This window comes from Molothrus aeneus, chromosome 3 (genome assembly GCF_037042795.1).
Source record: "Molothrus aeneus isolate 106 chromosome 3, BPBGC_Maene_1.0, whole genome shotgun sequence".
Classification (NCBI taxonomy): Eukaryota; Metazoa; Chordata; class Aves; order Passeriformes; family Icteridae; genus Molothrus; species Molothrus aeneus.
In genome coordinates, this window is record NC_089648.1 from 47,250,229 (window position 1) to 47,266,193 (window position 15,965).

General features: G+C 39.5%; 1 protein-coding gene across 5 annotated transcripts in view; it reads right to left on the reverse strand.

Annotated features, from left to right (window-relative positions):
• Window positions 1-15,965, reverse strand: part of GRM1 (glutamate metabotropic receptor 1) — a 184,008-nt gene that overhangs the window by 29,731 nt on the left and 138,312 nt on the right. For all 5 annotated transcript variants that reach the window (XM_066546831.1, XM_066546832.1, XM_066546834.1 and 2 more), the window contains exons 6-8: window positions 9,793-9,961; window positions 7,782-7,908; window positions 1,413-2,343 (exon numbers count right to left, since the gene is read on the reverse strand). In XM_066546831.1, the coding sequence (XP_066402928.1) occupies window positions 1,413-2,343; window positions 7,782-7,908; window positions 9,793-9,961 (1,227 nt within the window). The remainder of the gene's footprint in view (window positions 1-1,412; window positions 2,344-7,781; window positions 7,909-9,792; window positions 9,962-15,965) is intronic.

Here is a 15,965-nt window from a genome sequence, read left to right on the forward strand (position 1 = left end):
ATGTCTGAGTCCCTAGATAACTATAACTAAATAACTACCATAGAGTCAGAGGAAGGTGGATCAGGCTCCATCTTTCTATTTGCATGAAATTCATGCTCTTGGGCTACAGAGAGTTTTGGCCACCTCCCTGTAGGTGGTGGCTGTTAGGGCTGCTCCCTGCTCTCTCTCTGGCTAGCTCAGGAGTCAGCAGCCTTGCCTTGATGTGGCCTCTGTGGCACACTGAGCTGTGTATTTGGGTCCCTTATGTCTCCATTCCCTTCCCTTCTGACCTCCTGTCTAGCAAAAAAAAAAAAAAATTAAAATAAACGTACTGAAGTAGCATAAAGACAAAATTGATCACAGCATGGGTTTTCTACAGCATTACCTCTATCACCAGGACAGATCAAAATGGTTCTTATGAAAACTGAATCAAAACCAACCTGAGTGACTCAGAAAACTACAGATCCCAAAAAACTGGAAATTAACTGAATTTTCGTTCTATTGGAAAGCTCAGAAATGTAGGTTTCACTGGTGCTTTTTAATTTTTTTTTTTTAATTGAGACAAAAAAACATCTAAGCTCATATGTACCCCTATAGTGCTTCTTTAAAGATTAAAAAACAGTAAGATAATAAAGAATGCAAATTTTCAGACGGCTCCTCACAGGGAGATGCTGTTTGAAGTAACAGTTCTACCTCCTGCTCTGCTGCATCTGGGTTGCTTTTAATTATTAGCAAGGAAAATAACAAGTTCCACAGATGTGAATGCAAGTTCATTTTCACCATCAGTTGACTTCTGCAACTTTCACACCAACGCTGAGTTTGAGAACATGGAGAGATTTACACAAATGATGAGTAAGAGTATTGCTCATAATGCTGAGTATTAAATAGAGCACAGGGATAGTATGGAGGATGGTTTTGAATCACAGTCATGAGGACTGTCACAATACACTACCTTAAAAACTTATGTTCAGTCCTCAGCTTTCACACACATTCCAGTGGCCTTAGGCAAGTACATGTGATTTAAAATCATTTAGACAGAGATTTCTTTTCTAAAAGGCTAAAGTAGCACTTCAGTTTGAACATAGTGCAGAGAAACTGCACATCAGGGCGTGAGATCCCTGTACACATGCACATGTGACAGGAAGATGCAAGAAGCTTCTATGGAGCTTGGTCACTCTGCCACTGCCTGACCTGCCCCAGCAGTACAGGGAGCTGAGCACAGGGCTCCTTCAGAGTAGGAGAGAAGATAATGAGCAACGTACCAATATCCATCTGAGGCTTAGAAATAAAGGGTCATTTCCACCTTCTCTGCTACACATGAAATGAAAAACTATTACATACCTTACTATTCAGCAGACTACAGTCAACCAAGAGAGGATGGCAAAGAGAGGGACATATATAGATAGATGTGTACCTGCAGTCAATCCACTTACTTTGGATTTCCAGCCCCTGGCTTCTTTCTCCGGAATATGTTGAGGAAAGTGTTGGACTTGCAAGGTGCCTTGCCATCCCCGACATGCATACGCACCACATCTGAGGTGGTGAAGGCACTGCGGACGTTCCTCTCGGGCTTGGCTATAATGATATACATCTTGGGAGTGAACATGCACCCCAGAGCCACTGTCACGCTCAGGCTCACTGCGAAACAGGTGGTGATGATCTTGTAGTTGCTCCCAAAATAGATGGGCACAAAGGCCAGCCAGATGATACAAGTGGTGTACATGGTGAATGCAATGTACTTGGCCTCGTTGAAATTGGCAGGCACGTTGCGAGTCTTGAAGGCGTAGTACGTGCAGCTCATGATGAGGAGTCCATTGTAGCCCACAGGAGCCACGACGCCCAGGTTGCTGGTGTTGCAGATAAGGTAAACTTCCTTAATGCTGGGGTAGGAGAGGATGGGCATGGGGGGCTCCAGGATGATCAGCGTGATCACCAGTGTCAGCTGCACACTGATCAGGATGGAAGCGATGACCACCTGGGCCCAGGCGCTCATGAAGCGGGGCTTGCGGGTGCAGATCTTCTTCTTGCTGCCCGCCAGGATGCGCGCGATGCGGTTGGTTTTGGTCACCAGGGCGGAATAGCACATGGCGGAGGAGAGGCCCACCAGGAGGCGCTGGAGGTAGCAGGAGGTCGTGGTGGGTTTAGCTATAAGGGTGAAAGGGCAGACGTAACCCAGAAAGATGCCAGCCAGGATTATATAGCAGAGCTCGCGGCTGGAGGACTTGACAACAGGGGTGTCTCTGTAGAGCACAAAGATAAGGGTGACAAACATGGTGACCAGGATCCCCAGGCAGGAAAAGACCACAGCCACAATAGACTCTATATTGCTCCACTGGAGATACTTTACAGGGATGGGTTCGCAGCCTGCAGTGTACAGAAGAGAAACAGAGTGTTAGAAAGGCAGCTCCTGGAAGAACCTTTTTTTGCTGGATCTCAGTATAATCCAAGCATTAGCATATGTCTATGTGATGTGGATTATTAAAACCGCTTTACAAAGGAGTGAACTGCATGAAGGAAAAGTTTGGATTAATATGTTCAAAAAACAGCCATCCATTTTAGGTGTCCCAAACATTTTCTCACGATGCTGCAACAGGAAATTAGATTTGGAAATATCTGCTTTTAGAGGTACCTGATTACAAGCACAGAAGACCAAAGGTACAGCTGGGAACAGAACACAGACAAAGTCACCATCATCTCTTCATTTCAGCAGGGAAAGCATTGTTGCAAACAGGTAGTTTTTTTTTTACCTTCTCAGATTAATTTATTCAATCATTACCACAATCACTATAGTTTGATCTACTCCATTTTTTTTGAGAGTGATTTTATAAATACCATAAATTAATCAGAGGTCTGTGGATGGAAAAGTGGTAATAAAGCCAAAATTTTAACAGAACTATATCATAGATACTACACCTTAGCACACTTCTGCTTTTTTTCTCTTCACAGTATCTCATTCTTATTTTGTCATTGTTTTCCCTCTAAATAATATAATTTAATTCTCTTGGAAGAGTCAAACCCACAGAATATGCATGCCTTTAGATAAAAACTGGAAAGACTCTCCTTTCTAACTAGTACAGATGTGCAAATATGTGTATCTGTTAAGACAGATACTTAACTGCTCTCTCCCACACTCAAGTTAAAAGGAATCTCTGGATATCTTCCTCACTGTGCTGAAGTTATACCAGCAATAAACACTACAGAGAAAATAAAATCCTTGTGTAACAAGATGTTATGGTTGAGAGGCTGTTATGGACATCTTTCATTACGGCATTTTCTAATTTCTGTTCTTGACTTAGTAGTTCTAAAATGCTTTTAACATGTTCCTTTATCCCAAGGGAAGTATCCACAGCCTCTTCTACTTCTTGTTTCTGTCCTCCTCCAGTTTCCCTTTGACACAACTCAACTTTTCTGCCTTTCCCCCAACTCTCAAGTATCTTTCCTCCCAGTCCCTCACCATCCCTGTCTCTGTTCACCTAACAGTTCAGGTTTTTTAGCCACCTCTCCACCCAGATATCTTCATTACAAACTGCTGCTCCAGCTTTTCTGGTCCTGGACTGGCTGCTCACAAACTCTGCCTGAGTTCTTGGACATGGCCCAAAAGAGCAGGGAATAGATGGTAATGCCAGCAAGCTTGTGAGAGAAGCATATTTTCCTCTAATTTTTGCTGCTAGATCTTAACAGGGGCCCTGATGTTGTGATGGGCAAAAGTTGTGCTCAGTCCCTTCCTCCTCAGTGTGGAGTGTATTTGCAGAAACCATCTATGAAAAAAAAGTTTCTGAGTCCCACAGTTTTGCCTAATTTATATGCATCTTCCATATGGTGACAAAAAGTACCACTAGATATTTCTACTCTAATGTAGATACCTGTATTGTAATGTAAAGTCCTTCCTTCCAAATAATTGAGAAGTAAGACAAGGTATGGATGAGGGTTGAACAGTTTTACTGTAACCTCATTTTGAGAAACAGGAGAGAATTTTTTTTTTTGTTTAAATTTAAAAAAAAAAAAATTAGCCCAAGGCAAAGTCCTGACATGGAAAATTTCTGCTTGAACTTTTAATGTCTGCCAATGTCATGTGAACTGAAAGAAGGTTTTGTAATTCTGTCCACTTTGTCTCCAAGCTGACTTAACTACAGGTGCTGTTCTTACATATGCCCGTAACATGAAAAACATTAGAGATTATAGCAATGGCTACCAGAGGTCTTATTTTATAAAGAAAATATTATAAAACAAAGAGAAAATTTTATAAAGAAAATTAATTTGCTCAATATGGTCTGTTCAAGACTCAGGAAATCCGTACTTCTAACCAATACTCTTGTGGTGAAATAGGAAGGAGAACCTCTTTATTAGAAGTGTGAACCTTTGGCCATTGGCTTTAGCAGCCCTGACTGGAAGCTGGCTCCTCTATGATTTAATAAAAGACTAAGGATCAGAAGCTCCTGCTCATTGATTAGTACATGTGAAGCTCTTCTCATACAAGAATCTGGTCAGTCATTGTTGGAAGGGTTAAGTTTTAATATGGACTTTAAGCTTAACAACATAAAGACATACTCATATTACTCCATTTTAAACTATATTTTCAGGGGCTTAACCCAGATCCAACATGGTAGTTAAGCCTATCATTTACTCTAAGCTTATCCCATGTAAGATTTGCTTAGAAATGTTTCATTAAACCAGTGTAATTCCTGTGTACCAGCAAGCCCAAGAACCACATATTGTACAAACTGCAAAAAGTTCCCTAGGCTGCTTATTACCAGCTAACAGTTGTTGGTTGTCAGCACCTGTGAAGGTGGGTCATTTCCCAGCTAGGAGAAAGTGGGCTCTGGACCCCCACTGAGACTGGGGGAGGACACTCAGGAAATTGTGCATGCATTTACAAAACAAAACAAAACAGCCCCCTCAACAATTAAACCAAACCACAAAAAAATCAGAGCAAAAGCTTCACAGTTAAAATTTTCTGGTAAAAGCTATCTGGTAGTTTTCATGTACTATTTTCCCTGCATTTTGACTGTGAATAATTTCCAAGATCAGAAGGCTAATAATTTTTTTTTTTTTTTTATTACTATATTCATAGCACAAGGACGATAAGAGATACTATGATCTTTTGTGAGGTCATTAACCCATCCCAGGGAACTGTTGGCTCCAAAACCTTATGATTCTTTTCATAAGACTATAAAACTTCATTTCCTATCTTGTTTTATTGCTTATTTAAGATGATTTATGTAAACTGAGTTTACTAGTTTGACATTCATCCATCTTATATTCTGGTACTATAAAAGATTTCTCTTGGCACAAGGTCTAAGGTACTGGCTTTAGTGACTATTTCTCAGGTCAGGTTTTCATCATCTATGGTGAGAAATCCTTTGTGTCCACTGAGTCCATTTCACTGCATTCATATTTAAGGGAAGCAATCTAAAAAAATTGTGTACATTTAAAAATAAAATTAAAATGTCATGAAATGATTACTGAGCCACAGAGACTGATTTCAAATGGAGAAAATGAGCACCTTGAAAAGCATGTCTTACAAAATAGGTTAGTATGTGCATCACATTTCTTAAAAGGATTAAGGATTTTAGAGCCTCCATCTGGGATGGAAAATGAGTCTAAAGCCACATACATGTTTAGCATTTAAGATTTAAGGCAAAGGGAAAAACAATCTGCACTGTGATATGTTACCGCCTGTGTCTAGATGCTATGGTGACTGTCAGGGTATGAATACAACACATAAAATCAAGCTATAAAAACACATTTGATGGGAGTCCTGGCAAGAAAACAGAATTCCAGATTAAATCATACCAATGGTGACTCCCACAAGGTTCAAGAGACAGAGTTTATCTAGATAAATCCCCTTCTTCTAAAGATTAGGATAGCATCAGCTTCCTTTCACAGCTTTGTACTTTGTAGTATAGTTCAAGTAAATCAATTTTAGGGGTTAAAAAAGAAGGTTTTTTTCTTCAATTAGACAGACTGAAGAAGCTGTGCGGGAGCAGACTGCCATTTCAATGTTCTCTAGGAAATAAGTCGATGGCTATGCTGTCATTTGGCTGAGGTTACTGTGATTTCAGAACAGCAGCAGTCCAGTCTCCTTGCTGAGAAGAAACACAAATCAGCAGGTCATCTACTGATTTCATTAAAAGTTAATAGATTGCAACATGCCCTGGAGACTTTTTCCAGCACTGATTCTTTCCGCAGCTCTTTTCAGCAGTGCCTGTCATTTTGACATGACCCCTTTTGAGCAACTCTGAGCAGCTGGTAGCTCTGAACCATATTCTTTCAAGTGCATATTGATCTCTCACCAGGTTTTTGTTCTGGCTTCTTTTTAATCAATAGATCCCTTTTTCTTCCCTGAAGAGTAGGTACAAGCAATTCTGTGAACCTCCAAGACCAGCAAAACCTGATTGTGTATGGATATGTCCTAGGAGCAGGAATTAAATATGGGCTTTTCAAATAGTCAGGCCATGTGTGAAAGGTTCTGTGGATTTTTTTGTGTTTATTAATACCAGATGTGTTTCTGTGATTTGGGCCCTTACAGAATATATTTTTCACTAACTCCTCTCCTTACAACCCCCTGACCTGAAACCTGAAGAGTCTGAGAAGATTTCTGTATCCTGACAAATCTGTTTGTTTAGCTGCATACCAGAGCACGGGCAGAGCAGGGTGGTGGGAGTGGAAGGTATGGAAAATAGACATTTACACACACACATCTGGGACACAACCATAACTTATTTTCCATGGAAAACCAAGTCAGACAATGGGTCACATTTACCCGTCTCTTGTGATTAATACTGGAGAATACTGTGATTTTACCTGGAGAAGTAGATAGTTTCCCTCTCAAAATACATGCTCTGAGAGCTCATTTGGCTTCAATTACTAGCTTGAAGTATCTTATAGAAGAAAATAACTGAAGTTTGAGGATTTTGTCTATGTGCTAAAAGTTGCAGCAATATCTGTCAGCCAGTCATGGTAAAGGACAAAGACGTGTTAAGTTGCACATTTGATCTTTGGCTAGGTGTTTAGATTGTTTCTGTGACTAGAAATAATGTCCTGCTGAATGCTGACATCCAAGATTTGCAGAGGTGACATGGGGCAGAGGTGACTCTAATCTTTCATAGTGATACAAAGCAAATGTTAAGGTCACGGTGATGCTTCTCAATGTGTTGTAGCTTTTTTTGGGGGGTAGTGGCTGCTGCAAAGCCCAGAGCAGAAGTGGAGGTTGACCTTGATAGGTAAAAAATAAACAGAAGGGTGCCAAAGCATGCAACTCATTTAAGGCATATACACAAGGGCAACTTAACTTATTCCAGACAGCTTTTCTCAGGATTTTTTTAAAATTCCTCTTGCTGGTGGGTCCAGTGAGAACGATCTTTATACCAAACAAGAGTCCAGTAATCAGTTACTGAAGGTCCTGAAATCCCAGATAAAGTGCTACTAATTGCATGGTAAAATGGTCAGAGAAGAGTATCAAGTCAATATGACAAGAATGCACTGAACTCTTGCGACAGTCACTGCTAAATTGCAGCAAATGCTGCTGAGGTCACTAGAGTCTAAACAGCTTTATAAATACTTGTGCTGAATGAAGGAAAGGAACAGACAGACTATAACATTTCTTTTTGGCAGAAATTTTGCTGTCTTTATTGTCTCTGCTGTTGCACTAAGCTGAAAGACAGTCACCCTAAACTGCAGTGGAACATGTGTCCAAATATGTACCTTTAATATCTCTGCGTGCTGCCACCTTACTGTCCAGCACACAGCACTCTCCTCTTGTCCTGCAGGAAAAGAATGTGTTTGGAGGGACACATGCCTACCTGTCAGGTCAGCATTTGGCCACCAGCCGAGCTCACAGGCTTTACAGGTGAATTCATCCTGAACAAATTCATTCTCCTTGCAAGCAGTGCAAATCCAGCAGCAGCTCACTTCTCCTTTCCTGATCACCTGCAATACAAAATACATCCTCGGTTCTGATCCTCTATCAGAAAACAAAGAGGCACACACCCTCACCCCCCAGCAAACACATTACACAATACAGTGTTTAAAACAAGACAGGATTCCTGGGTATGGCACATTTCAAACAGCTAGAAAACACCAATCATGATTTTGTATCGATCCCTGTATTAAAATCTGTGCTAAGGATTTCAAGGATAACCTCTAGGGCCAATTTTATTTTGTTTTGAGGAGAGCTGTTCTGAGTTAAAAGTACAAAACCATTTTCCCTCTCTACAGAGGCATGGTGAATGTCATATTTTCAATCAAACTTGAGGTTTAATCTGTGAGATGGCAGAGGTCAGGACAAGCAGCTCAGCCCATGCTTAATATCTATTGCATAGTAAAAAGCAGTAAACAAATTCAAAGGTTAGAATCAGGAGTAATTAATGCATATAAATACATGTCTATACAGGTACACACAAGCACATTCACATAAACATACATTCCAATTGATTTGGAAGTCTCCTTGGGGTTCATTACACAAGTGAAAATAGAAATTAAAATAAGAACAAATTACAAAACATCCTGCTAAAAGGATCTATTGGGTTTTAGCAGAAAAAAAAAAAGCAAGCAGTGACCAACCTCATGCTTCACAGCAGCTCTTTTAGGGACAAATGTCCCTGAAAACTTTCTTTCTTTGCTGTGAGGGCTGCTAAATGTCATGATCCAATGCTGAAAAGATTATTTCTTTGTCTTGATTCCTAGTTTCATTACCCTGAGGCTGAAAGAAAGATTAAGGATATCTCTGGCTCCTAGGGCTCTGACAAAAACTCTGTCCTTGTTTGCCAGGAAGGAGGAATCCAGTCTTTTCTTCCAGGTCTTCCTATCCATCTATATGCAGAGATGAGTACAGTAATGAAATGCAAAATTTTGTTTTATTGAATACTAGCTTTCTGGGCTTTTTTTTTGTTTGTTTGTTTAACATTTCCTCATGCAGTCTGTGGAGAGAGTCCAATAGGCTTCAAGAAGAGCTGAAGCTGGCATTTTTTATGCATAGTGTTTACATATACACACATACACAAACTGCACAACCTCAAAAACAGAAAAAAGATGTTTTGGAGGGTGGTAAATACCAATAATGTTTCTCCTCCAAGATGTTGGAGATTGTCACTGTGCCTTTGCCAAATCATCAGTTGCTTATTCTTTAGAGTAGCAATATAGAAATAAAAAGCAGCAAATGTGCTTATTAAATGAAAATAGAAAGGGAAGTCTACTCTAAGGAGATTTTGCTGAATGGCTTCATGCCATTTTAAACTTAATGCATCCATACCATTCTGAGAGTGGTGAAACACGTCTTTATATCATCCAGACATGACTGGTAACAAATTATTTGTAGCCTGATGCAAGTGCTACTGTTTGGTGAAAACAGAGTTATTTCATTTGTGTTTCCATACATCCTGTTGTGAACATGAGATATAAATAGGCAGGGGGCTTGTTGGAATTTTTTTTCAACTTTTCCTTGCAGGTGTAACTGCTGGAGCAAAATACTGGACTCCTGTGGGTCACAATATTTTCAAGATCAGCCCCCAGGTGAATCACAGCCACTGAATGTTGTAGGCAATGACTAAGTGAAAATCTTTCTCACATAAGGTGAAACTCAAATTCTGTCACACTAGAAGATTCTGCATCTGTACAAAGGGTAATTTTAGAAAACATGGGCCTGTATATGCTGTTGTTAAAGAAAGATATTAGTCTAGGATTCTATCATTTTGGCATTCCTGAAGGAAAGGAAGTCCTACCCATTGGCTGGAAAGGAGCTTGCTTGGGTTTAGGAAAAAAACACTGACTGGATATTCCTATTTCTACAGCAGAAAGTAAGTGTCTGAGGCACACCTTGATCTGGCCCTTCAGGCAAGGCTCGCTGCACACTGACCGGACCATTCCGCTCTTATTCATCTGAATCCTGTAGTCATCAATGTTGAGCACGCCCTCGTGCCAGGTCCCAACGAGGACATAGTCGTAGCGGTTGGGCTCTATGTACTGCAGGTTCATGATGTCATATCTGCAAGGAAAAAAACATTGAGTCACTGTTCTGCAACATAAAGGACATAAATTTACCTTGCTCTTCTTCTTCTGCCTCTAAATATTCAAGTTATCCCCTAATTCCAGAGCCTTGTGTTTCACAAAAACCCAAAATCCTTTAGGATTTGCAGCAGAATCACAGGAAGCGTCAGCTCTGATTTGCACACAAATGCTGATTGCCTGCCTTGCTTGCATAAAATTATGGCTAAAAAGTTGCATGTCCAGGAAGAACTGTACACCAAAGACAGTAAACTCTGCTGAAGATGCATGTGTAGGCAATGTCTGGGTGCTGCTAGTTCAAATAATTTGTGAAAACTTCTTTAACCTTCACTTTGTGTCTCCGTGCAGGCTGGTTGTAAAATATAGCCCTTGCTGGGAGCTCTTAAGCAGAAATGCTCAGACCAATCAAATTGGTTTGCCGTAACTTAGCTGTAAGCCCTAAGTTCGACCATTCGTTTCATGCAGCCCAGTGATCCTGTCAGGAAAAGTTAGCACCTCAGTCTCAACATTTACTTTCTCACCCTAGGCAAGGAGGAAAGCACATCCCAAGGCTATGGTAAGGGAAGCATAAAAAACTGCTACAATAAACATCCAGCCTGCCCCATTGCCTTCAGTGTGTTGGACCTGAGGTGTGTGCATCCCTTCTTGATATTTATTATATTCATTCTTTTACCCACAGAATGTAACTTGATTCTTAGTAGAAAATAAGCAAGAATGGAAGAATGAATGTTGGAGCATGTACAGAGAGGAAGAACCACAAAAGAGGCTAAACCCACATCCTGGTCTCTTAAGATGGGAAGGGGGAGGACTTTGTTTAATAAATGACAAGAGAAAGAGCACTGAGAACAAGAAATCAGCATTAAAGCTGAAAATAAAGCATCTTATATTTTCCAAGCCTGGGATTTACTGCCTTGCTCTTCTGTACTTGGATTGTCTCAGTCTCCAGAGAAAAAAAATCTTTTGTTTATAAACGGGCGTTGCTAATCTGTACATGCGTTAAGAATGAAAGGTAAGGTAAGCAACGTACAAGCCATAAATAAAATTGGGATGTTTGGTTGTGAGCAAAGAGAGACATCCATTTGTTTCTTTCCATTTTGAGGTTCAAATATGCAAAATTTCAACTCTCTCTGCACTTCACAGAGGGAAGAGGTGCTAGATTTATTGTCTAGAGTAGAACAGAGTAATTTTCTTAACTAAGTCTTTGTTGAAGATGATTTAAAGAAATGCATATTTACAGCTGTAATTAGACCTCAGTTTTGCAAATACGCGTACTCAGATAATGCCAGTGCCACTGCAGAGCTCCATTGAATCATGTGTGAAAAGGACCCCTGCCACTGAGTTCAATGGAGCGCCAAGCAGGAGGCAGCTCCATTGGTTGGGAATTGGGCACTAATCAAGGCATTGCTTAGGAAACGGGTAAATTTCAAATTCATTGGAGAACAATTGCTTCTCATATCCCAGCTCTAACACTAAAGGAAGCACCTAAAAAAAGAATGCTGTTTCCAGGCTTGTGGAGAATCAGGATAACAAGAAGCAGTGAAAGTCAGGCATTTCATAATGGATGCTCAACAGACAAGAGTAAAGCTCAGTAGAAATGTGCATTCCTCTTCCTAGCAAGGAAAATGTACTAGGATTTCAGTTTGACCTTATATTAAACTGACACAAAATCAGTTACTCTGGGCTGGAAAATTAATTCAGGAAGGGGAATAAAAGATTGCTAAAACCTCACATTCCCTTAATGGAATTTTTGAGCCCACATACTTTTTTCATTTTTACAAAAATACATCGCAAGGCACAGAGTGACATTAATGCAATATCAATTAAGAGGTTCTCCTGTGTTCTTGCAAACTATTCCCTTTCCTATAGGTTACCTGTCAAAGAATAAAGTATGTAGATTAAAAGCTCTTACACAGCCTTGCGTTATGACAAGTTGTAGTACAATGTTTGCAGCTTTGATATGCAGCTTGAATTTTAAGTAGAAAAATGTGGTCTAGCAAATACACTTGGTATATGGAGATGTGCTTAAGTTCTTTATCCTTTCCTTCTTTTTCTTAATGAAAAATCTGTGCTTCGGGCAAAGACAAATTCAGTGCTGGAATACCTCTTCCCATCCCCTTTCTCACATACATACAACTTGAACAACTTTGGGCTGTGTCCATGCTAATAATTATGACCCCAAAAGAAGATTTGACAAGAGTTGTGAGGCTCTCAGAGAGTGAGACTTCTTGGAGGCAGTTGTATTTCACACACATGGCAGCATTTAAAGAAGCCATTGAAACATCCAGCAGGTAAAAAAATTAATCCTTCTTTTAACATAAGAGCAAGCTCTCTGGTATATTGGGAAATGATGTGACCCAGTAGGTGGCGTCTTATGAGCAAGTTACTTGTAAGGCAAGCCAGAATATAAATCAGCTGGTCACAGGCACACTCTTATTCCGGTTAATCTGAGATAGCTGAAGTTACCTTTTCCCACAGCCGTAATACCTGACTGATACTTATGTTTGCTATCCTGAAAGACAGGAGGGAAAAGAGATGCTGAGCAATGCTGGGATGTAAATGGATGAAATAACCACCCATTAATCCAAATTCTGAAATAAAAATGCATATTTGAAAAAAAAAATTGTTTACATGCAAGTTTGAAGGCCTTGCATAAGGCAAAATTTGATTATTCATTCAAAGCACTGGGGTAGGTAGCGTTTTCATGACTGAAGCCTGAACAGCTGTTGGAAATTTTGAACTAAATAGACTTACATGGTTCTAAGTCCAAGTCTAGTTAAGATGAAATGTTAGTTAGGTGAAACTTTTGTCTTAGTTTGTGAACCTCAGCATTTCTCCACATATCAAAGGTTCATTGTTGAGGCTGAAAGTTCTCCTGCCTGTTGTCACAAAGCATTTTATGGTCAGAGGTCTATGGAAATCATTTGCTCTAGAGGGGAAAGGAGGAAAGGTTCTTCATACCAACCACAAGATAAAAGGAGGCAATTACCTAAAATAGACCAAAGCTAAAAGATATGTCTTATTCCAGAGAAGGATGTTGTGTTGACTATTGCATCCTTCACACCTTCTCCAGCCATTTCTGGAAATTTGAGTGATGTGATTGCTACAGAGGAAGTAAATGGGAGATACGCAATGAAAGTAAAAAGTGCAGTAAATTTACCAGCATGTTCTTAATGACAGTATAGAGAGCACAGACAGCTGAGTTTCCAGAGTTATATCCATGGCATTTTTTCCCAGAGGCAGTGCAGCCAGCTAAATGCTGCATTTGTGCCCTTCCAATAAAAGTTTCCTTTGTATTTCTGCATAAGAGATATTCAAAGAAAAGATTCTTCACAGAAGAAATACACACTTTGTGTTTTCCAATCTCATTTTGATAAAAACCTTGAAACAATGAATTGAGCCTGAGATAGAAAAAGAGTTGTGTCTAAACAAATGGTTAAGGTTTCATGAAGCTGTATGGGTTTCAAAACAGAAGATTATGGGAGTGCCACACTAACATAATTATAGGCAACTCTATCTTCTCTGCTCATCATGATGACAATTAAGATTTTGTGGGAGTCAACTGCTCAAAGAACCTCACAGATTTTGAAAATTATGAGAAAGTTTGCTGCCTTCTAAGAGGAATATTATTTCACCTTGGGAAGTTGATTTGTTCACATGATTTGAGGACAAGATGTGTAAAAACATTTTACACATTTGTGTGACATTCTTGCACTTGCATAGAGAAGCCAAAAAACAAAGAAATTTCATAGCAGACTGACTTTGCTATATTTAGGTTTTGTATGTGGTCCATTTTGCTAAGGTACAAAAACTCCTGGGAATTGACACTGTGCTATGGTCTGTTCACTGATGCATGAAGAGACTTTCCACACAAAGCTGTGGAAGCACTACAGCCGTCTGAAGCTACAGATGAGTCTGTTAAACTGCTGTTGCCATACAAGGATTTGACAGACTGTGCAGGTCACAGTTCATATACACACAGCAATTCTCTGATACCATATTGCCCATGTTATAAATGCCACAGATTGATTCAAGGATTACAGAATGAATAACAAAAAGGTTAATTGAATTTCCTTGCCCAAACTTGCTAGCTGCAACTGTGAAAATATAAATGAGGATCAATAACAAAAAAATTCCCTACCTAAAAAAACCTATCAAATTCTAAGTAGGCCAGGGAATCAAGAAAAATGAACCTTGCTATAGACAAAAATGATGGATGGAATAAATTCTATCATTCTGGCATACTCAGAGGAATATCCTGGTATAAACTCTCCTATGTTTTAAATTCAGCAACTGTTCAATCTAATTTTATGCTTGGTACTGATGAGAGTTGTGGAAATGCTCTTGGGTGACAAAATAATAAATCAGAATTAGGCTAAAATTGGAAAATTACATCTAAACATCAAACCAAATAGCTAACAGACAGAAAACGTATCATGTGCAAAGCTGGAGTAATGCTTTTATGGACACGAATAGTGTTCAAAAAGCATAAAGCTACACTAAGCAGTAATTTCTCTGTATTATCTAAATTATAAGTGCAAAGACTTGATTTATGCATTTATGATGATAAGTATGTGGTCAAATGTAAGGGAATTTCTTGCTTTACTTTCAAAGTCGAACCTCAACTCATCTGTATCTTCAACTAAAAAATTCTGAAGTCAATGCTCAACAAGACCAAACTGACTAGTTTTTTGTTACTAATTAAATGTAACAAACTGTTTAAATGTATATATGTTGTCATTACATTGCAAAGGTTCCATATTGCTGTCTCCTTCGCGCAAGCATTTCACACCTCCTTGACATTTCCTATGGGCAGCTCCTCTAAGCACTGACTCTTCCTTCTTCTCACAGTAGCCAATGGACTCCAGCTCCCCCTCACCCATCCAATCCACTCTTTTAAACCACTCTTCTTTTTATTGGTTACAGCTGTGGCCTGTTAAAGTCAGGCCTGCTCCTAATCTTTAATAATTGGCCCAGCTGCAACTCTTTAGGGGTAAGATTACTTTCTATACAACCTTTATTTTCTTATATTCTATCCCCCTACCTATATACTGTTTAAATATGAAAATAGAAAAAAAAAATAACAATCTAGAAAATGGCAAAATATTGGCCAGTTTTGCTAATAAAACCTAGTAATAGAGATAAGAATTGTTTTAAGACCACTGTGTCTTATGAATACTCATTGGAGGCATGGAAAGACATGAAAACTCTTGTTTGCTCCAGAGCCCTTCCTTTGTGTGGTGCTGGCACTCAGATGCACTTATGCAATAAGCCCAAAGATGGAGTGAGAGAGCCTTTTATAGCACTTCAACAACTCAGTAGGAAAACAAACTTCAGTGAAGCAATCCCTGGGTAGGTTTCAATTAATAATGGACTTTGTACTTCAGCAGCTGAATTAAATGTATTTGTAAAAAAGAAAACAAAGAAAAAAAAAATCCCTGTGTTAAAATGGAACGCACAAAACTAAATGAAAGGAAAGATCTCTGCCAGTTTGCTACCATAAGAGAAACAAAGGTGACATCCAAGTCCACAAAGGTGCTGCCTTACCCACTGCTGGGGTACATCCTGTGTCTGCTGGGGAGGCTAAACAATAGCAGCTGCCACAGCTGGGACCAGACCCCAAATGAGTGAAACACAGAAACTTCTGCCAAAAGCCCCCTATTATTTGTCCTGCTCTACACAGACCTATCTTTAAATTCAGGGACTGATTTGATTCTATTTGGAGTGAAACAGCTTAAGGAGATGATAAAGGATCTTACCAATCAACACTAGTCTCTCGCAAGGTTTCAGCAGAGCTCCAGTTGGAATAGATGAGCTCTACAGCCCTCTATTCAAAACCATGTCAGGTAAATTCTTCATTAAATTTCAATCATTTGTAATAGGCTTTATACATGCTAAAACCCTGGTACTGAGACCCAATAGTACCTTGCACACCAGAAGTCTGTGAGTTAGAAGGTTTTTCATCTCCTGTAACACCAGAAATTTAT